The sequence below is a fragment of the Pollicipes pollicipes genome, unplaced genomic scaffold (genome assembly GCF_011947565.3).
Source record: "Pollicipes pollicipes isolate AB1234 unplaced genomic scaffold, Ppol_2.1 Scaffold_5724;HRSCAF=6776_pilon_pilon_pilon, whole genome shotgun sequence".
Lineage (NCBI taxonomy): Eukaryota > Metazoa > Arthropoda > Thecostraca > Pollicipedomorpha > Pollicipedidae > Pollicipes > Pollicipes pollicipes.
In genome coordinates this window covers 26411085-26432569 of record NW_023596746.1, presented here as the reverse complement: position 1 = coordinate 26432569, position 21485 = coordinate 26411085, and the positions used below count along the sequence as shown (strand labels likewise).

General features: G+C 51.1%; 1 protein-coding gene across 1 annotated transcript in view; it reads left to right on the top strand.

Moving 5' to 3' along the window:
- The first annotated feature begins 15390 nt into the window (after positions 1–15390).
- LOC119102880 (sorbitol dehydrogenase-like) overlaps positions 15391–21485 on the top strand; it is an 8006-nt gene continuing 1911 nt past the window's right edge. Inside the window, exon 1 of the mRNA XM_037226330.1 lies at positions 15391–15426. Within this exon, the coding sequence (XP_037082225.1) occupies positions 15391–15426 (36 nt within the window). The remainder of the gene's footprint in view (positions 15427–21485) is intronic.

Genomic DNA, 21485 nt, shown 5'->3' with positions numbered 1-21485 from the left:
TTAGGATGTGAGATCACGGCTTAAATGATAATGTAACTGAGTGAAAAGTTCGTTGAAATGATCTAAAAGTATTGTGCCTCAAAGCAAACAAACCGAATTTGTCGAATGTTTGGATGTTTTGTCCCCTTTGCGCAACTTAACCCGTTGATTTCTATCCCATATACAATGCTTAAGGGTTTTTTTAGTTTGGATTTGTGACATTTTATCTGAGGCCCCGGGCGCAGTCGGTTGTGCTTACCCCGGAAATGTCAACAACCTGCATTTCATTTTCAGTGTCAATCAAGCCGGCTTTAAAAAAAAAAAATGGATGCGAGAGCCAGGTGCCTTGGCCATGTGGGCTACAGGCAATCACCACGTAATAGGCTAGATCCTGAATGGCGGTCGCTGCCTGTCCTATTCCTCTTCAGCACCCCTGCTGTACTGCACAATTTCACAGTAGCGAGGCACAAAGAACCGCCACAAAAACTGTGCGGAAATAGGGGAGCTTGGTGACCCATTTTTCGCCTCCCCTCTCGAATCGGTTGGAATGAATTTGCCTTATTAATCAGCTAGGGTAGCCCCGACAGGCTGGCGTAATTGCGTGACAGAGTCAGGGAATCGGTGGGAGGATTTTTTGCCCCCGGTAATCTACTCCGACCCGCGGGCCGCCCTCGCCGAGATCGAAAAAGCGAATAGCGGGAGGGAGAGAGCGAGGCCAGCAGTCTGCCGGGTGATTGACATCCACTCTCTGCCATCCGAGCCCAGCTCCACAAATTATAGACACTTTGAAAGGTAATTTGCGGAGGTCATTGTGCTCCAGGACTGCCCTCATTCGATGCGGTTATTCAAATGAATAAAACTGAGTCTGGCTATTTTCTGCTGCTCCCACCGCAGATTACACGGACTGGATGCACAAATACGCGCACAAAATAATCCCAAAGTGCAGCACGTGATCTCGGTCCACTGGCTCACATCGCAAATGTGAGCATCTAGGGAAAGCGCTATTGTACCAAAGCATGGATAATGCGATGTTATTGTATTAAATAGAACATATCATGCATGGCGAGCTTTATGTGAAGCTTGTCATTGTCGGACGTTTCAACGCTTGCTCGTTCTTCTTTCTATGGCTATTCATTAAACCGGCCTTCACATTGCCTGCAGCAGTGTAATGGGCATAGCTATTTTCGTATTGGATAAATACGCTGCACCAAGCTAATTCAGAGTTTCCGGAACAAAGTCATACTGGTACGGGATCAGTATAAACCCTGAGAAAGGTTTTCTTATCGGCTGTGTTGAAGTTCGCATGAATATTGTTTAAAAATCAGAAGTAGCATTTCGATACGCTTAAGAAAGAAAGTATTTTCTATGGCCATAAGGTTGCAAATTATTCTTACGACCTACGACGGCACCAGGAAAATTTGTTTGGATATCCCCTTCGTGTGCACGCCGCACCAAAGGAAAATTCCAACGCAGAACGTCACTTATGCAACGGCCGGAAAGTCATGACTACACATTGTCAATGAACGACATGGGCCTAGCGCTGCCTGGGCACCCTCAGGCCTGCTGGTGACACCGAATACCGGCATGCCACCGAGCGTAAATTCGGCTATCTTCGCATCAAAACGGTTATCTAATCATCAAAGCATTCAACATGGCCTGCCCGAGCGGTTTTTACCGCTTCTAAAGCCCCCTTAGAAGCGTTTAAAGTCCACTTTGTCTCACGTGATCTCGAGGCTCGTGTCGCCTGCAGCCGACGAGCCTCACTTTGCTGTCGCCTTTTTGCTGCTCGTCTCGCAGAGTGCCCGCTCGCCCCCGACTGAGCCAGACGCACCGAAAGCGCTCCGGTCACGAAGAGCTGAACCGTGCGGCCCGCAAGACACGTGGATGCGCCGAAGTGGCACGAACTGCACGTGAGCAGCACGGAGCACGGGCGGCTTGTGGGAGCACGGGCGGCTTGTGCGTGGATCGCCACACGCAGCGTTGGGACTTTCTGAAATACACTGAGGCGGATGCTGGAGCCTTGATCGTCTCTTCCTACGCAATAACCACAGAAACTTGACTGCGTTCGGTCCTCCTGGTCAAACTCTTTTCTTTTTTCCTGGTTAAGCTTTCGCTCTGTTCGTCATGATTAACATCCGCTGTTTTCCTCACTCGCCATTTGTCCCTCACCCACGTAGCGTCCCGTTTATCCTGACTGAAAGCTGGGCGCGTTGCATGCACCAGCCGTGCGTGCGCGACCTGCCTCCCCCCTCCCCCCACCCAGAATAGTAGGATGCATGTAGTCCAGAGCAGGTTCCCTGATCCGGGATGGGGGTAAATCTTGGTAGCGGAGGACTCCCATCGGCATGCAATCCGGCCCCTCCACTATCAGGTATTATCCACTCCAGAGCCTTGGATTCAAATCCATCACTATTTACTTCGGTTGCATCCACCCGCGGCCAAAACATTTATTCATAGTCTTTGTGATTCAACCGTTTGTTTTTCTTGAGTCTATGAAGCGTTAATAATAGCTTATTTGGATACAAATGCCTTATTAATAGCATCCAAAACCAACGTAAGTGTAACGGCGTATGCTTGGTAGCATAACGTAAGCACCGTCAGCAATCAGCAGCGCCAAAACCTTGTAGGCTTTGCGATGAGCTTGTTGAACCTTTAAATTTGTCTACCGTTTTGCCAGCCTGTGGTTGATTACGGAGGTTTTGTGCAAAATGAGTTAGGGCTTTTAACGGCTTTGAACTTTTTAAAGCACTAAATTCAATCAGAACTAATTGCTTAAGGCGTCCTTACAGCGGCCTTGCCGCACTTATCAGTGTCATATACCCTAAAGTGATGCTAGTTCAGTATGAATTGTGCAGAATTTTTAGGATCGAATTCGAGGCGCCACTCTCCCTGTAAGGCACGAATGATGGGAAGGGGCACAAACCTCAAAATTTGAAAATTTTCATCAATTGTCTGCCATGATGGGGGCCCTGGCCTCAATGTGCATTATCTAAATATACGGTGCTTCCCATGTGGAGAGAATACTTTTTCACACACGCCTTCCTGCGTGAGCGCCTCCGCGCGGATATGTATAGTTGGGCCACCAGAACTGTTGGCTGCGCGTGTGCACGTGCATGGCACATCGGCGCGTTTTCCACAGCTGATTGCAGGGACCAACGTGACGCTTCCCGCCATTGGCGTCATGGTAATGATGACTAATGATCATTAATGACGGCGCGCATAAACACACGGTCCATGTGAGATACAGTTGACGCCCTATTTGAAAATGTTATGTCTCTGGGAGCAGTGGGTGAGCTGTGATCATACCTCAGTGCCTCATAAGCGTGACGTTCCCGCAGTCGTCTCAGTCGGCTGTCGTGCTGCTGGGCAGACGTCAGTCCGAAGAAAATTGCGTGAGACCGGATTTGAATAAATAGCAGTGGGGTGCCCCGACGCTTGTCATATTCCCAAAAAGGCGATAAAATGGAAGAGCTAATGAGGAGCTCCTGGCAAAACCCATGGCCTGTCACCGTGCCTCGTTCAGCGGTGTTCACCGTCACGCATGATAAATGAGTACTAACGATCGGGGTATCGTCGAAGGCATAACAACACTCTAAAGACGCAGAAACAGGTGTTTGACACTTGTTTCAGTGAACCGTCATAATATCGTGCTCTCAACATGCCATGCCGCTTCCGCGTTTACACTATGGGACACTCCTTGCTAACAGGTAATCGAAACCGTAATCTCAATCCCAACTTTTTCAACTAAGGCGTCACATTTCGCGACAAGGAAGGTAAAACTTGACCACATGTGTGCTATATGCGTTCGCGACGAAACAGTGCACGGATTCCGGTTCGCCTGTCTTATATGCGTGATTTTCATTCTTGATTTATATGCATATATATATATATATATATATATATATATATATATATATATATATATAGGACAGGAACACGACATGACATTGACACAACAACTGACAGACAACACTGACATTTTGCGGACGTGTAGTGACAGAAGACGCCTTCAAATTTGGGAAAGCATATTCATTAACGAACTCTCTCCGGCCTTAAACAGACAGACAAATTCTTGCAGAACTTTTGATCTACTAGGTGGTGGGCGGTGAGCACTTCCGATGTGATTGTGACAATAGTGTTCCCATTGTGTCTTTGTGATGTTCCCATTATGAGTGTTTCTTACATGTATGAAGATGAAAATAGCAATCCGTCTTACTTCAATTAGTTGTGCCTCATTTATGTTCTCCGTATTAAAAGATGTTTTCCAACAGAAGTGCACAATTTTTTCATCCCTTAAAACTCAAAACTTATTTCTTGTGCAATTAAGTCTTCTCCGAAGATGAGATAAGATCTCGAAACGTTAGAATGAAAGTGGTGATGAATATATATATATATATACCTTTGATAAGGCGCTGATGTAAATATTCACGGAAGTAATATGATGCCTCGCGACTTGTTTGTTCGGGTGTATTGCTGTGATCATCAATGGGATAAACAAAAACAAAACACCTAAAACTGTTGCCATACATTGCGGGCTTAGGTCTTCCTCAGAAGCGTTCGCAGTAAACACAAAAACATTGTTAAATGATACACATCATGACAAGCAACGTCGAGCTAACTGTTTCAGATTGATGTTGATGTTGACGGAGTTGGCTGAGCACCGATGTGGAGTATATGACATCCCTGGTTCGTGTGTCCACTACACAAGTTTTCTTAAAGACACGTAGGTTTTAAGCTCGGAAAAAATTGGCAAGGAATGGATGCATTTAAGCCGCCACATTCTTCAAAGAAGCGTTTGATTTGTTTCGTATTTACCTGTGCACGGACACCCGACTCTCAATGACAACTGCAGGCTTCATTTTTCTGTCTCGCACGGACACACACGGACAGGTGCCATATTGTACTCCTTAATGCTCCAACGACGAAACGTAACTGCGGATCCAATTGAAAAACGACCTTTACCACATGAAGGCTAGGAAGAGCAGGACGTATTTTGGGTCACTGGGAAGGCATTTGTCTCCACATGGAATATGTCAGCATGTCCTTGGCCCAAGCTAGTCAGAATTTCGAATTAAAATCCATGGCCCAGAGTGCCTAATTTTTTCATGCTCCTGCATATCGCGAAATACTTTTGAAGAGATGAGTTTTGTCACATAATTTTAGCCAGTAGCAAATTCGGAATTTTCGGACATCTGCCAAAAACAGCAAAACACATGTTCTAAAACCGCGGTTTCTCCTGTGAAAAAGGGTCTTAGAATGAAAATGCTTCATTTGAATATAACTTCCCTGAGCCCTGCTCCAGCCCGCTGTCGGAGGCCTCCAACCTGGCCCCCCTGGCCCGCCCGTCGTCCGTCGACGGGGGCTGCCACCCGCATGACTGACTGCTAACTGAGCGTGTGATTGCTTTGTCGCATGTCTGTGGATCGGCGCCACTACTCATTGGTGAGTGGAGCTGGCAGGACGCCTGCTGTGCTACCTATTACGGAATTTTCTACCTTAACAACACAATATATAATTCCAGGAAAGTGCCCGCCTGAGGCCTGAATTGGTTCCAGGGTATTTACTCACTTGTCCCGCCCCAAAATAATCGGTTTGATGTTTCAGCGGGCCGTAGGAGAAGAACCAAGACTATACAAGGAGGAGAAGAAGAACCAAAACTATAAACAGACAGAACGACGCTTTAGGTGGAAGAGTAAGGCGGAGTCTGCTCCAACATATCGGCATTTACCAACTGTGGATAGTAGCATGAAATGCTATCATTCACAACAGGTTTTTCCCGCTAGCGTTGATTCGCAGTGCACTTTATTTGGTTGCCGGCATTGCGCGGGCACTGAAGTATGAAACGCACGAAAAATGGGATAAGCTTGCTATGACAACACCGTCTGTCATCATCATCGTTGTCGTCAGACCTTTCAAAGTAACTAGTACACTACGTTGGTAACATTTTTCCGTTATCACGCACCAATTCGTTAAATACGCTTGCATCTGGCCCATAGGACAAAATAAGAACCAGGAGTGTGAAATGGAAAGAAGTGCATGATGATGCAATATAAGCGCTGTAATTTTACGGAATGATTGAGACGAGGCATGAGTATCACGGCAGGAGCAATTGTTCGGACTACAGTCCTCGTATGGTGTGTTGAATGCACACAACGTGTCGGCCACTGAACTCTCCGACCGTTGTCCGACGTTACTGAGTCATGAGAAGGCCTGCATGACGCTTGGATTCCAGCCATGTACGCGTCCTAGCCGGAATTCTGGCTCTGGAGCTGCTGGGATTCGGACCAATCTACCAACTGAGCTTACCGGAGGGGAGCCGCGTCCCGGTTGGCTCTGTCGGCAGGGCACTGGACTGGCCATCAGGAGACCCTGGTTCGAATTTCAGCAATTCAGGAGATAATACGAGCGGATGCGCGTACATGGCTGGAAGCCAAACGTCATCCAGTCTCTCAGGACTCAGTAACACACGACGACGGTCAAATGTTTAACTGGCCGAAGCGTTGCCTACATACGAACACATCCCACGGGGAGGACAGCCCGAATGATAATCCCATTCGTGACAAAGGCGTCTCCGGAGCAAAGATCCGCGGCCATGTTGATAGTCGCGATGACGTACCATGGTTTTCGCTCCTGTTAATCCTACTTTCACGCATTTCAGATTTGGCACTAAGTTGGATCCATGCCTGATAGCGCTAGTGTGAAAAGAGCTATCAGGCAATGTTGTCCCCCTCCCCTGTCCCTGCACATTTGTCATCGGAATATTTGATGCAGATGTAGGAGTAGCCATGTCACGGACCATGGTTCACATATAGAGTGACTCGAACACAACGCAATATTTGTTCTTTCCCCCAAGTTTTCCCCCATGTTGCAAGAAAGGGGACAGACACCTTTAGAGACCGGATAATTTTGCCTATTGCATATGCTCGTCGGCACAGGCTGAGAGATGTTCAAACAAGCTTGATTTTTAGAATAGATGTGTTTCGAATCGCTTCCGTGGCTGGCTACGGGTTCGGAACGCTTCCTTATCTAAGCTTGTAGCTTGTACGGATACTTGAATCCACCACCCACATTGCGTCGCCCAGGTCACCGGACAGCTTTTGTCTGCCATTTCGCCAGACAGGGGATTTACGTGCCGTACAACACAGCAGCCCGAGCCTGAGTCGAGCCTCTTTGGTCAGTGGCCGACTGGCTTCTATATCAGTCGAGCCAAACAATGTTCGCCCGCCCTGGGGCTGTCTCGCACCCAGTGCCGGATACGCTGGATAACGGGCCAGCATCCTTCTCCTCGGCACGGGGGCGGCAAATCTGTACATCTGTTGCGTCATGCAAAGCATGTCTTAGAGAAGATTTGGGTCCATACAAAAGCATGACCAGTGTGTTAAGGGCCGCCGCTACGTGGAGCAGCAGCTCGGTTTTGGCAATAGTGGCGAATGAGTAGCGGACTGCCAGTTGTCAATGTGTAAAATAAGCGCCAGCGGAAGATTGCGACAGCACGATAGCGTGGTTATTGAGACAACATTGTGACGATGTTACGATGTCATGTTGCTGTTGAAATGCTGCGACAGCACGGGCCACACAAAATTAAACCGCATCACTCAGTGCTCCGGGGTTCAGCTTCGTGTGGGGGACTCCTCTCACTAAAGACGTGGCACCGGATGTCTACTTCGTGACCACCGCGCACGCCACTAGCCTCGCCCCTTCAGAATTACTCTGAGGTCGGCAGGCACCTCCTCTTGAGAAAATCTGCTCCACCGATACATATCAGCCTCAGACATCGCTGATCGTCGAGAAACGGTTCTTTAAGTGTTGCTACTTTTCTTTCGTAGGAAAGTGAGCTGTTTTGCAGGTCATTGTAGCTGGCTGTATCCTTCATTTGATCGAGCCACTGACCTAAATATGGCATGAAGAATATCCTCGTGGGTGAGCCCTGTCCGCTTTTCCTATTTGCAGCCGTAGTGCATGAAAACTGTTTAGCGATTCGCTGGTATGCAATCGGAGCAGCCTCGTTAGCTCAAAGATCAGAATGTTTTACCTGGGCGAATTTAAACGCTGTCCGAATAGGCTATTTTCGACCGCCGTGAATGTCTCAGGTACGTGACCAAGCTCTCTGGAAATAATTCACAAAATGTTTTCTTGTCGTACCACGTTTACCTTAAGACTGCATCTCGGGCGGACAGCGGAGTTTTGAATGTCATCCTCCATGTTTGCAATACCATGCCGTGTCACCAAAAAAAAAACAACGCGGGCAACTTTTCATCAGCCAGCAGGCTGCAGAAGTTGCTGAGTGGCGACAGTTCTAATACTCTGGTTACGTTCATTTCCTCTTCTTTTCCCGTTTCTCCTGAAGGGACTGCTCCACATTTAAGGACGTTGAGTTTTTGTATTGAATTAATCATGGAGTTTTTACAGGAGGGTTTTGTACTGTGTTATAACTTGCACATTTACTTAACTTGTCGTGTTTTAACTTGCACTTTTACTTTTAGTTAAGGAATTTTTCTGCAGTTATTCAATTCTCAACCTCATGTTTTCGTCATATTGAGAAGGCGCCCAAGTGCCTGCACCATGTTTGAAGAAACACGATTCGTGGCCGCAAAATACTATCAGGTCCGCGATTTGGCTCTTTACCGTTGGGACACCTGTTGCTGCATCACCACAAACACGAATGTTGAAATGGCCATGATTTTTCTTGACAATAAACACAATACAGCCAACGGGGTGGGGTGTTCGCATGACGTATGTTTGACGTCATGCATGTCTGGGTGACTTTCGTGTAGGCGGCACGTAAGAGGCTGCACACGTTCGCATGCATCAAGCTCAGGCACAAGAGGGTTTGAACTGAGCGATTTAAAAGGGCAGGGCTGTGAACTGCATGGAACGGTCATGCAAATGACTATCTCAGTCCAAACCCCCATACAAATGTGGAACAGCCCCTGTAATCCCATCTCCCATCACCAACTATAGAAGGCGGCCCACCAAACGTTTTCATCCACCGGGTTGAGCATAATATACCTCGTCCCCGATCTTCACACAAACGTAAGACCCCGCGCAGTATAACGTCCCCGATCTTCACACAAATGTAAGACCCCGCGCAATATAGCGTCCCCGATCTTCACACAAATGTAAGACCCCCGCGCAATAGAGCGTCCCCGACCTTCACACAAATGTAAGGCCCCCGCGCAATATAGCGTCCCCGATCTTCACACAAATGTAAGACCCCGCGCAATATAGCGTCCCCGATCTTCACACAAATGTAAGACCCCGCGCAATATAGCGTCCCCGATCTTCACACAAATGTAAGACCCCGCGCAATATAGCGTCCCCGATCTTCACACAAATGTAAGACCCCGCGCAATATAGCGTCCCCGATCTTCACACAAATGTAAGACCCCGCGCAATATAGCGTCCCCGATCTTCACACAAATGTAAGACCCCCGCGCAATATAACGTCCCCGATCTTCACACAAATGTAAGACCCCGCGCAATATAAAAGCTGGTCGAGCATCGTGTTTCGCGTTCCGAACCACCACAATCGCGTTAACATGGCACTGGTGCGGCAATTTGCTACATATCGAGGCCAGCTGACGTGGAGCCCTTTCCTAGTCAGATTTCGTTCCTCACGAAGATGGAATAAAGAGCTGTCCCAGCTTGTTGACACCGAGTCTTTGGTGATAGGAAGTCCCGACAGGAAAACTAAACGGCCGCACTTCGTTGTCTGATCTTGTCAGAGACGTAGTTTAGGATGGACAGTCCCTTCCCCGCCCCCTTCCTCCGAGGCAAAAGAGCGCTGAATATTGAGTGATTTTGCCGCAGCAATTGGCCTCAAAGTCGCATGAGGCTGGACGAAATTTGACATGTTGCCCCCCCCCCCTTCTGAGGAAAATTCTGGCTACGTGCCTGAATGTTGCGCAGCTCATAACGCCGCAACATGGTTGCAGTGGTCATTTTTGGACATAAGTCACCTACTTTGTGATGGCGATTCGTCTCCTTTGCCGCAGACAAGATTCGCCTGCCCAGCATAAAGCCGGGCACCACTGTCCAATATGCCACATACCACACCGTTGCAAGTCTCGGGCACCCATCCTTGCTTCGCGCATGTAACTTTCGATCTTACTTAGTTGTAACAAATGTTATGGGATAGAGCCAACTGATTTCAATCATTGCTCAGTGGCTATAGTACCGCCGGATGAATAACTATTCGGAGGAATAGACATTTGCTTGAATCCCCGTTTTTCGGCATCATAGAAAGTCGGATGCTGAGCATGTATTGTTCACTTTCCCGTGTGCACTTTTGAGGAAGTGGTTAGCAATTCCACATACGAAAAGAAAGATGCATAGAGCTATGCAATATCTCAGCCAATGAAACTCACTACACCCCCGTATGCACGAATCCCCGGGCCCAAGAGTCCGACTTGTCGAATTTATTGTATAGTATTTGTGTAACGTGAAATAGCATTGTATTGTGTATGTGCCAAGCAAGAAGAAAGCGGTGCCCTGAATGCATTTTTAGTGGAACAATGAGAATTGTGTGCTGTTCCATCCGAAAACCCGCATGCGCCCCTGTTGAGAGCAGTAGGTCTTCCGACCAAGTCTTCCGACCAAGTCTTCCGTGTGTACGTCTTCCGCCAATAGGTATTCTAGCAATAGGTCTTCCGGTAGTAGGCATTCCAGCAGAAAGTCATCCGAGCGTAGGCATTCCAGCAAAAGGTTATCCGAGCGCAGGTATTCCAGCAAAAGGTCATCCGGGCGTAGGTATGCTAGGCTGCATGTACTTCGGTAAAAGATCTCCCGGACTGACTCCCTTACAATCGCAGTCACACGAGAGCCAGACATAGACACGGACGCACCTGTTCTAGAACGTCCAGTCATCGTCCAGTAAACTCATGGACAGACCTAGGTTCGGCTCCTCGAAACGTGAATCCTTTTGCGTCGGGCGCGCGCGACACGCAGATCGACCAGACAATGGCGCATTGTTCCCACAAGCCGCTCCCACCGCCACGCCGGCGGCGTCCAGCAGCGGCAGCGGAGCGAAGCGGCCGGTGGGGCTTCCGCAGCGCTGCCGCGGACATCGCGGTACCGTATCGCGAGGAAGCGCCGGGCGTCAGCACGCGCCACCCTTCCGGGCCGGCGAGGGATAGCGACGGTCTGGTACGCGTTATCGCTATCGCGGCGCTCGTGGAACGCACTGGACGGCTGGCGGCGGGCATATCAGCGCCCATGGCGCGACAGAAAACACTCCCGTTCAAGGACACTCATGACGCCAAGAACGCGTTAAAATGTGGCATTTATTAAACCGATGTAGCGAAAGCGCAGTCCGAGTGCCCGCGGCTGACTGCATGAGCGAAGGTCAATACGAACGACCTCCTAGTTGTCACCTCCCCGCAGGCCTCGAAACACCGCTGGATGGCCACTCCACCCCATGGCCCGGCGCTGGACGCGCCCGTGCGCCTGGCCGGCACACGTCCGCAACCCGCCCCTCAACAGCCTTAACAGCGTTACCTGCGCGCGCAGCCTCGGCTCGTCAAGGTCAGTTTGACCTTGAGCGTGCTGGCGGGACGCGCGATTGTGTTCGGTGTGTACTTCTGAGGCGGGAGGGGGCGGGGGCCGGCCGGCATGGAAGGCGTAGCGCAGACAGGCGGGCCCCAACCTCGCGTGCTGCTGGCCCGACAGTCTGTCGTGGTCGCTTTTCTGCTGTCACGGTGTGTAAACTTCATGTTTGTTTGACTCGCATGCTGGCGGCTTCAGTCTTTGGCCTGGTTTTATGAAACCAGACTGCAACGCGATAACGTGAAACGTGGCGTGGCCCAAGCGTGTCATGGACGAAGAAGTGTGATCGTCACTTTCTGCGTTAAACGCCCTGCGATTCGAATACGGAAGCGCAGATTGCGGCGTGCTGGCCCGAAGACATGTAAGACGGTGCGTGTGTAGAGGTGCAATCAGTTTAGCCCAGGATGAAAGTGATTGCCCCGTAAAAGTTCATGGCAAAAGATCCAGTTGTCTGAAATGTTTTCTAGTTACCTCGTGCAGAATGCCAGTGCGGATCGCGCGCGTAGCGGTGACACGTAGTTCTAGACCATTGGTTACCAAGGTCTGCACACTTCGTTCAAAGTCGCGAAATATGAGCTGTTCAGACGAAACCAGTCGGCTGCCGGCTGAAATATTCGTGTTCCCAAGCAAGGTGCGCTATTTTCCCGTGTGGGTTACTGTCGCCCTACGCAGGTGCACAGATACTTATAAATACGCTGCAATTTCAGTATACAATTGCGTAAATACAATCGCAGCATGGCGTCACCAAAAAACCTTTCATTACCTGTATGCTGTAGCCAATGCTACTAATACCAAAACTGCCCGACATAGATGTACACGGACCAGACACTCTTGAATGCGGTTTGGTGCTTTCCGGCTTAAAGAACAGGGGCCGAAAAGAAAAGCTCTGGTGCGTCCCCATTGTAATTGCCATCCATTGTTACTGTTAACAATCCCGTCCAGATCCGCAAAATGCAATCTCGGCAAAAAATCACGGAAGAAGTATGAAAAAGATCCATAAAATCATACGCATGTTTGCAGACGGCAAACTTCCCTGCCGGTCCTTGCGGACCCATCGGGATGCGGTCCCAGGCTTTTGGATCCCAAGGGGCAGCCGTCACCTCTGTCTGAGAGGCAGCCCTCACCTCCCGGCCAGCCCATGCCGGCCAGGCTAGGGCGCGGTTCGACCCGCACCAGCCAGCGGCAGAGAGGTGCGGCCGCCCACCGGCGGCCTGCGCGCACCGGATGGCGCCGCGGGTCGGCGAGTGATTGCCGCCCTGTGCCGCTGTTCGGCGCGCAGATCGGTCCCGTCTGACGTCCGGCGTTCGGACTGCCCGCGGGGCGCCGCGGTCCCGCGGGCCCGCGGGGCGCCGAGGTTTCACGGGCCGCGCCCGAGCCGGCCACCGCGCCCCGCACCCGGCGGCCAGCCCGGTCATGCCACGCTCAGATGCACCCGCCTGGCTCGGCTGTTTTTTGGCCTCACGAGCGCCGGTCCCGGCCGGCTTAATCGCCTCGGCGCATCCAAACAGACCATTTTCTCTCATCTGATAGCACAGAATGGATCGCTTGAACCGCCTTCGATTCCGGGAGCTCGCTGTTTCATTCTTCTTGCGATCTGGGCGCGGAAGCGTTTGGCAGCAGATGGGGAACACGTTATGTGAGCTTTGATGGGATGAAGCGTCCAGAAAGAGATGACGAGCACTAGGTGGATCACTAAGATTATTTTCGATCCGTGAGCCTGTCCGGCGCCAAGCGCCAGCACACTGTTGCTTAACTCCACCCTTGTGCAACGCCATAACCGGGCTGAACAAACAAGGTGTCGCGTTCCCATACGGTGGCTAATCACTGCATACTACGGCGCGTGCATTTAATGCAGCCGCACCTCCCCGTCTCGATGTTTGCACGGGTGGCAGTTGTATAACCACACGAGAACCCGCGCGACGTGGTGAATCACAACACGAGCCTATTGTTGCCGTTGAACCGTATTGTCACGTCGCTTAGGGGGATGATCGGAATTTTCGCCAGATGGCATTTCATTGAAGAATTGGGAGCGGCAGAACTTGTAGGGATTTTTGAGAAAACAAGAATATGGTCCAAATTGAATGGCAAATGACCCTTTCTCCATGGGTTGTGGTTAAAATTTGGGGTCTCGGGAAAGCGGAGAGAAACCCATCGGTTGGCCAATTTTGGGGGTAGATTTCGTTATTTTCACTGGTCCCACAACCCATATTCCTATAAAATACATCCTTGAATGGATGTGTCGCAAGCTGCTCAATTTCACCCGGCCAAATTAGCCTCGTGTCATTGATAATCGTACAATTCACTGGAGCTAAAATGTTTTGGTTCATACGATCATATGGTGAGACTTACAAATGATGCAGTTTGCTTGTCCTTTGTGATATTAACACCAAACCATCCGGCCGTGCTCGATGCCATATTTGGCTGCAGGGAGAGTCAGTGGAAGTCAGCCAGCGCGGCAGCCGCCGCGGCATCCTCCTGCAGCTCTGAAGTTGGTTACTAGCTTCCCTGCATCAAATTATACTGGCTGATCTCGGTGGCGGAAAGGGTCATCGATCATTGTAGGCATCGGTGGAGGGACACCGGTCATCGCAGGCATCGGCGGGAGAATCACTGATCATTGCAGGGCGTCGGCGGGGAGAATCACCGATCTCGCAAGAGTCGGCGTGGAGAGTCACCGATCATTGCAAGAATCGGCGGTGCTTCACCGGATCATCGCAAGAGTCGGTGGAGAGATGTCACCGATACATCGGCAAGAGTCGCGGTGAGAGTCACCAGTCATTGCGAGAGTCGGCGGGAGAGTCACCGATCATCGCAATAGTCGGCGGGATAGTCACCGATCATTGCAGGCGTCGGCCGGAGTGTCACCGATCGCTGCACAAGTCGGCGGGATTGTCCTGTTCGCTCTGCGTCAGGGTTCAAAAGCCCTGCGCTCTCCACTCGTTGAAGATCCAATATTCTCCAAAAGTGGAGGCACTGTTAGCACACCAACAACAGCCTGGATGCCAAGAGCCGGGAACGATTGACTGGCACATGCAGTGGTACCAGTGTTCAAGGAGTTTACCGTAAGCCGAAATTTCGACTGCATCAAAACTGGCGCCCGTTAGAGCCAGATTTCTGGATGATTGTCTGCAACCATCAAGCATCAGTTTCCCAGCATTTGACGAGACGCAGAAGTTACGTTTCAGCCGTCGTTTCAATCGTCCTTTCCTGAGAGCGCCACCAGCCCGCTACACCGGAAATCAGGGACATGGCCAAAATGGGTGCCACGGATGTCATGGACCGTCCCTGAGAAAAACGCGCCACACCAGGATGGTGTGGTTCCGTAGGAAAACGGTTGGAATGTGACAAAAGCTGACGTCTGGCTCCTCCTTGAGGACAATTCTGGTCAAGCGCCTCACGAAAGCCTGCAATTTTCGTTAGCATTTTTGGTGCGCCGACCGTCGAGGCTTGGCCTCTGACTCGCGCGTCTGTCCAGCAGCGCGACTCACTAAGTTTCTGAGCCAGTTCGAGCACGCCACATGGCATCTCTGGCCGCCACATGGGCCGCGCCGCTGGCGCAGTCTCGAGGTCCTCATTACCGCCAACCCAGCAGCTGTCCAAACGCCTTCAGAGGGCCGCCGGGGGGCATTCCGGCCGGCCGCCGAGCCCGAGCGACTGAAAGCGACTGGAAAAAGCTGCCAGCACCACGCTGCAGCGCCGGCGGCGGCGGCTGCGGCGGCGGCAGCTGCGGCGGCTCGCCAGCGTGGCCGACGCCGTCTGGCCGGCGGCGCCGCACCATCGCTGTAACCACCGCGGCGTGACCGAGTCGGGAGCGTATCTGGTCCCGCATCGCTGCGCTGGCGGCCCCCTCCCCGCGCCAGTCATGAAATGGAAATCGACTCGGCGCCCAAGGTCACGGTCAAGGTGAGCCGGTGAAGCCGTGCCGGCGGCGGCGGCGGCGGCGGCGCGGTCTGCTGCGCCATTCGGCGCCGGCCGCCCATCGGGGCCCCGCGCGCGGCTGAAGATGGCCGCCGGAAGTCGCGTACTACCGCCGGAACGGGCGTCGTCGCCCGTCAACGTCTAATGCCGCTGAGAGGAGTGCAGCCACGTCGTCTGCAGGGGCGGGGGAAAATGCTGGGGGACCCCAGCGGATTGTATCAGGTTTGTGCCTCGGTTTTCAAGAATTGCGTCCTTATTATTTATGTCTATGCGCATGCATCGATGCGTTGGTGCCATTCACCTGTTTGAGGTACGGATGTTTCCACTTTTCCTCCAAATCTGAACTAAAATTTGTCGTTTAGGGCATCGTCTGGAATCGTCGTGGATTTTGATTACTGGGAATGCTGCTGATGAACGAGCACTTAGGCAATGGTTCAGTCACACATGTGATCGCAATGCGTCGCAATCTTCTATCGCTTAAGCTCTCACAACCGGACAGCCACCCGCGGACCTGCGACGCATCACATGTCTTATCGAGCGCCAAGTACCATGGCGTCCTTGAGCTGCAAAGTAAGCACGGCCTCCCATGACATCACTGAAGAGCTCGCCGAGCCCCTTATGGCCGCCAATTTGCAGCTATTGTGTGTAATGCACATTGTGGTCGTGCGTGGCATTTCATGTGACATTTGTGGCGGGAAGGGGTCAAGTGCTCACTAATTTTTCAAGATCGCGGAGAGCCGCGACGGCATCGATCGTTGTTACATGTTCCGATGGACGGCCCGAAGTGACAGGCTTTCAGAGCAGCTTGGGGTTGATAGCGTGTCGATGAGTCGCGCGCCCCAGTAAACTTGGCCCGGAATTCTGTCATCGATAAGCCGTGCCTAAAGATAGCCACGCAGAGCTATCTGTGAAGGCTCTCAGAGACTGCGCGCTGCTAACCCTATTAACTGGTGTAAATTGGATCCTGTCAGTGTTGTCTCGTCCCCAGCTGGAGCACATCAGGGACTGGTGAGGGGTCAAGGAAAACGGTGCACCTTTTATCCGTCGTGTTACGTCTATGTAGGTCCTATCAGACGTGTAATTTTGCTAAAGAACAGTTGGGCGACGGTGCTGCCTTAGATTATCATTTCAAGGGCATCGAAGTTTTAGCTCATAGTTTGTTTCGTGTTTGCGTGAGTCTTAGTCACCGGCCTCGTGATTATAAGCAGAGCGTTCCGCCACTGCGCTGCGGAATTCCCGTCCCCATCACTCCGTCGTTGCCCCCCCCCCCCCCAAAAAAAAGAGGCCTCCGGCTCTACCACCACCACCGTCACCATCATCCACCGTCACCACCGTCACCGTCACCACCGTCATCCCACTGGTAGGTGAACGTGTAAATGAAACTCTGATGAGAGTAGAAATCGAATCAGGTAAATGAAATAACGTTTTTAATGATGGCACGACCACCATGGTCCGACCTTGATTGTCAGCTTAGCCTGATGCACTACGCTGTATGAGCCTGTTCGAGGCCACTTGGCAGGTCATTGTACCCCGGCTTGCAGCAGGTATGCATGCGGATTCGATTGGTGCGAGGCAGAAAGGCTGTATATCGACTGACAGGACAGGCTTTGAACACTCAATGTTCGCGGCGCCACAGGGGAAACACGCGTACACTTCTGCCGGGTACAAAATGAATGGAATTCAAACGGTCACTCCCGCAGTAGCTTGCAATCCTGACGTTGAATTTTTTGTCTGGTCACCTTAAGCACCACACCATGGATTTTCTATTCATGCTCGGAAGAAAGTGTGTGCTGAGAATCCGCCATGTTTGCAGTCCTGGGAAGCGGTGACAGCTGAGAGGATAACCGTTCGCTGAAGATGGTTCCAGCAGCACAAGCTGAAAATCTTTGTTGGCTACATCGGCAAAGTCGTGTCGGCGACCTCCTTTCTACTCCTTAGTTTAAGAGCTAATTTTGCACATATTGCGTATATTTAGGACGCAGTTTTTTCTTGAAGGGCAGGAGGAAACGATGTTTTAATCCACCCCGCCTGGGGTGCACCATAAGGAGGCAGCGAATTTACTTTCATATTCTGGGGCAAATATACGTCCTCGCTCCCTTCTTAAAAGATTATCACCCGTCTTTATGAAGCATTAACATCATAGGTCATCAAGCAGGCACGACACCTGTGTCTCGCCTAAGTGAAAGCAGGGTATCTTAAACACAGCACATTTTTACAGGAATGTTTCACCTCGGTGGCTATTTGGCAGTGAACGAAAGGTGACAGCGCTCTGGCAATGGCTCAAATATTTGAGTGCAGGAAGTCAGCACATGAAGCGCAGAGCACGTCGAGCAGCGCAGAAAGAGAGAGAGAGAGATAGAGATATAGAGATAGATAGAGAGATGATAGAGATATAGATTATATATAGGAGATTAGAGATAGAGATAGAGGATATAGTAAGAGATAGATAGAGAGAGCGATGAGCGTACTCCTGATGAAGAAACTTTTCAAAGAATACAAAGAAATGTTTGGGCGAAATATTCATAAAGAGCCAGTAGTTTGCCACTGCGCTGCGGAAGAGGAAGTACAACCGAGGTGAGTTCACGCTGGTAAGGCACGACAATTATTTGGTAAGTCGTATCCTCACTTTGACAAATGTCGCCCCTCCAAAAGCAAACAAAATAAAATTTGCATCTTGAGAAGGTCAGGGGTGATCAGGTCAAGTTCTGTGAGGTTAGATCAGTGTGCCGAACGGTTTGTTGTACTACATTGAAAACCCTAGAATGACATCAGAAACCTTCCAAGTGTACATACACGCAACAACCGGAGCACTTTTCAGAGCGGCAAGGCCAGAGTTTGCCGTCTGATGTGACCCGACATGAGATTTCGACCCTTAGGGTCAGTGTTACCCGCAGAGCACGTGGCATTCGCTCCGCTGTGACAGCTAATTAGGCACGGCACAAAACGCTATGACAGCAAGCCTTGCGTGATCATGAAATTACCCGCTCCCTACATCGCATCCTCACCTACGCCATGGACAAAAGCAAATGACAGAGTGTTCTTCTAATGTTCCGACGTCCTAAGCAAGGTTATCGATCGCCGTAACTTAGTTCTGCAATAATGACGCAAGCTGCGTTCTCGACACGATCAGCCATAAATCTAAAACGTGGGGCCTCGAGCTTCTGAGATATCACCCGGTCGGCCTCATGCCGCAGCGTTGCTGGGACTGAGGCGGTCGAAGGACCGCGGCTCGGAGCGGCGACATTCCGCCAGGCCTGCGTGGCCGCCTGACCAGCTGCAGCCGCGAGGCTTGACCCCCGACCTTAGCCGCCACGGCAGCCATAGGTCACAGGTGACGCACGAAAGGTCACGTGACTCGAGGGCGGTCTGTCGCGGGCCGCCGGCGCCGCCGCCCCTCGCGACACTTGACCCCTGGCGTCGGCCTGTCACGTGACCCGTGGAAGCGTGACGCACGCCGGACGACACCTGCCAGACGCCCCAGCCTGGGGCAGCCATCGGACATGCGCACAGGTCGGGCCATCGCGACCGCCGGGCGGTGCGGCAGCACGTTCTGTGCAGCACGTGCGCTGCCGGCTCTGTCTGCGAGGCATCGCGGAGTGTTTATCGTACTTCAGTTCTTTGTTTACATTTTGAATGTTACCTGTGTGCGTTTAACATTGGAAAAGCTCGTAGACAAACGGGCCGGTTCGAAAGACGGAAAGATGTTATGGGTTTTGTTGCCCAGCAGAGCGGAGAAGCTGCAGTTTCCAAACTTTGGTATGCATTATATGAGGCGCCTCATCACGATGGCATACGCGTCGTCATTTAGCAATAACAATACAGCGTATAGAAACAGCATAGTTATGAGGTAAATATTTTGAGTTGATGAAATGAACGAACCAACTGAAGGCAAACGATAAGGAGCCACAACCTCTCAGGTCTGCTAAATCACCGGGGATGTAGCATGCTTGTACGGACATTATTCTTCACTCCCGCTTTGGCCGGAGCGTTAGGCCTCATGTTGCTGGCAATATATTGCAGCCGTGCATATAACTGTGATAGCATGAGCAAGCGCAATTCAGCTAGTTGCAGGGCGTATTATCTTTAAGAAATTGTGATGTCAAAACTATGATCCATGCATCTTGCAAAAAGCTTCCATAGATTTTGGAAGCAGTTAATAGCTGCACTGCATCAATATCGAATCAAGGTTATGGTGATTGTAAGCCGTGTGTGTGCGTGTGTGAGCTTTGCGGGTCAAGGCGGATCTCATCTACTGATAGTTTATTTTCATTCATCCTTGCATGTATAGTTTGGCTTTGGCACGTCCCATTGTCAATGCAGGACATTTACTGGCGTAATCGTTCGACTTCGTACGCATTTTATGGTGTTGTTTTCTATAGTATCGTATTTTACAGAATCAAATTTTAAAGCGTATTTCGCAGCATCGTCTTTCATGGTATTTTTTTGTAACGTATTGTAACCAATGAATGAGTACTGTAACGAGCCGAACGTAGCGAAAGTTGTAACAAGCCAAATACCTGAAAAGCCACCATGTAAATCGATTTTGAGAAGAAAGAAACAAATACACGGTTATTCCAGGCATCGTAGTCAAGTATATGATAGATGACCAACAAACCACACATTTTAAAGATGCTTCACCAACGCTGCTAGCATTAAGCCACACATTGTCTCGCCATTTTTGGTGTTGGTCGCTGTCAGTGATGACCGCATGGGTAGCGCTTGACCAGCTCACGTGTCAAGTCATTTCCAGTCCGTTCCGCGCGCTCCATTTGGGCTCAGATCCGCCCTACTTTGTCCCGAAGCCGTGCTGGTCGTGCCGTGCTCGGCTGCCGTGAATCGCCCTTGCGCCGTCCAGTTCGCCCTCCTAAAAGGCGCCGTTTATCAGGGTCAGCCCGTCATGGACGCAAGCTGTCGGATCCAGGCGAATGGCCGGGAGTTTTGGACGTGGGGGAACCCACCGAACAGAAAACTCGAACGCAAAATCTGACGCTTTTGACGCATGACAGGCTAGACGTAAAATAAAGGCGAAGTGCTTTACAAACGGCGATCTTCTCCCCGCTGCTCGTCGCTGACTCCGCCCTTGGCCAGGTCACGCGTCACTGTTGGCCGGCCTGAGACATGGGGCGAGAGCCGGCTCTAATTATGTCGCCTTAACTTACAGGCCCACTTGCAAGCAGGTCCCCGTGATGCAATCTTTCGGCAGCTAAATAGGCTTATTATTCCGTTGGGCAACACACCCATCTCCATTACGGTGGATGTCCCGGCCGCGATCCGCCATTATGTCCCGGCCGCGATCCACGGTGGATGTCCCAGCCGCCTGGGACGCCTATGACGTGGCCTCATAACGACATGCGCGGCTCAGGAGCGCCGGACCCGAAAAGTGGCCAGGCTGTGCATGAGCGTAAATGGGCTCATGCGCGCTTGCCTTCTCTTCGCCAGATCTAGATCCGGGCACGGCTCATAGTGCTCCATTAATAATGTCATCGTCGTTTGACATTCCCTTTGAACGAGAGCGACGACCTCTTGCATTTGCCAACCGGTGAGAGCGGGCAAGGAGATAAAGAAAGCGAGAGTGAGCGAGAGCGAGAGAGAGAGAAAGAGAGAGAGAGAAGAGAGAGAGAGAGAGAGAGAGAGAGAGAGAGAGAGAGAGAGAGAGAGAGAGAGAGAGAGAGAGGCAGAGAGAGAGGGGCAGAGAGAGGAGAGGAGAGAGAGGGCATATTCACCACAGAAAATAGCTGTTGACATCCTGATTGCCATACTTACATTTACTCATACGTATCACTAGCCCATAAAGGCACAGCGCTGTGCCGCTGTGATCTCACATCGCCTGATCCCGACGACGGTCGAAATGGTTGACTCCTGCGATGCAACGCCTGAACATTATCACGCGCCTGGGTGGCCCGTTGAAGACCCTTCACTCGTGTGTGTGGGGGGGGGGGGGGGGCAGGGAGGGCAGTCTGAACCCCCTGAGAGCTCTAAACTGAGGTAGCTAAAGACACAAAATTCACAGGGTGGATTGTCTTGTACGTAACTCACTTGTGTCA